Genomic DNA, 488 nt, shown 5'->3' with positions numbered 1-488 from the left:
TATGTATATTTACCTTAAGGTTAGAGCATCTGCAACCTTTTCTGAATTCTTAAGACTTGGAGTCGAACAACTGCTGTCAGAATCATCAACCTAAAAAGGAACAAAAGAAAATGACAAAAATGAGCCAGGTATAAAAAGCAACACTCCATATATTCCTAAACACCTTCCTTTAAAACAAATGAGAAAATTAAAACAACATTTGAAACAAATCTAAACAGAAATATATCACAGTCTCATATACATGTTGAGTGCATGTCAACCACATTATAAGAAATTACCTTTGCTCTGAGAATGTGTTGTCCTTTTACTAGCTACTACAGATTCACAACAAACCCACTGCTGCATGTACTGTCCACTGTAGCTTTGTTTTGTGGAAAGTGTTTATTACAGCCATCAAGTAGTCAATTTAAAGGTTTACAAGGTCTCACTTAATTTAATTAAATAAGAAGATATATTTCTGAAAACCACTCCCAACTGACTCCTTGTCG

The 488-nt window shown here is 33.6% G+C and overlaps 1 protein-coding gene across 1 annotated transcript in view; it reads right to left on the bottom strand.

Annotated features, from left to right (window-relative positions):
* LOC119581832 (chromatin modification-related protein eaf-1-like) overlaps positions 1-488 on the bottom strand; it is a gene marked incomplete in the record, with an annotated part of 47,859 nt that overhangs the window by 31,620 nt on the left and 15,751 nt on the right. Inside the window, 1 exon segment of the mRNA XM_037929973.1 lies at positions 14-90. Within this exon segment, the coding sequence (XP_037785901.1) occupies positions 14-90 (77 nt within the window).

The sequence above is a fragment of the Penaeus monodon genome, chromosome 15 (genome assembly GCF_015228065.2).
Source record: "Penaeus monodon isolate SGIC_2016 chromosome 15, NSTDA_Pmon_1, whole genome shotgun sequence".
In the NCBI taxonomy this organism is placed as follows: Eukaryota; Metazoa; Arthropoda; class Malacostraca; order Decapoda; family Penaeidae; genus Penaeus; species Penaeus monodon.
Note: the sequence above shows the minus strand (reverse complement) of the source record. Positions and strands in the feature narration are given on the sequence as shown.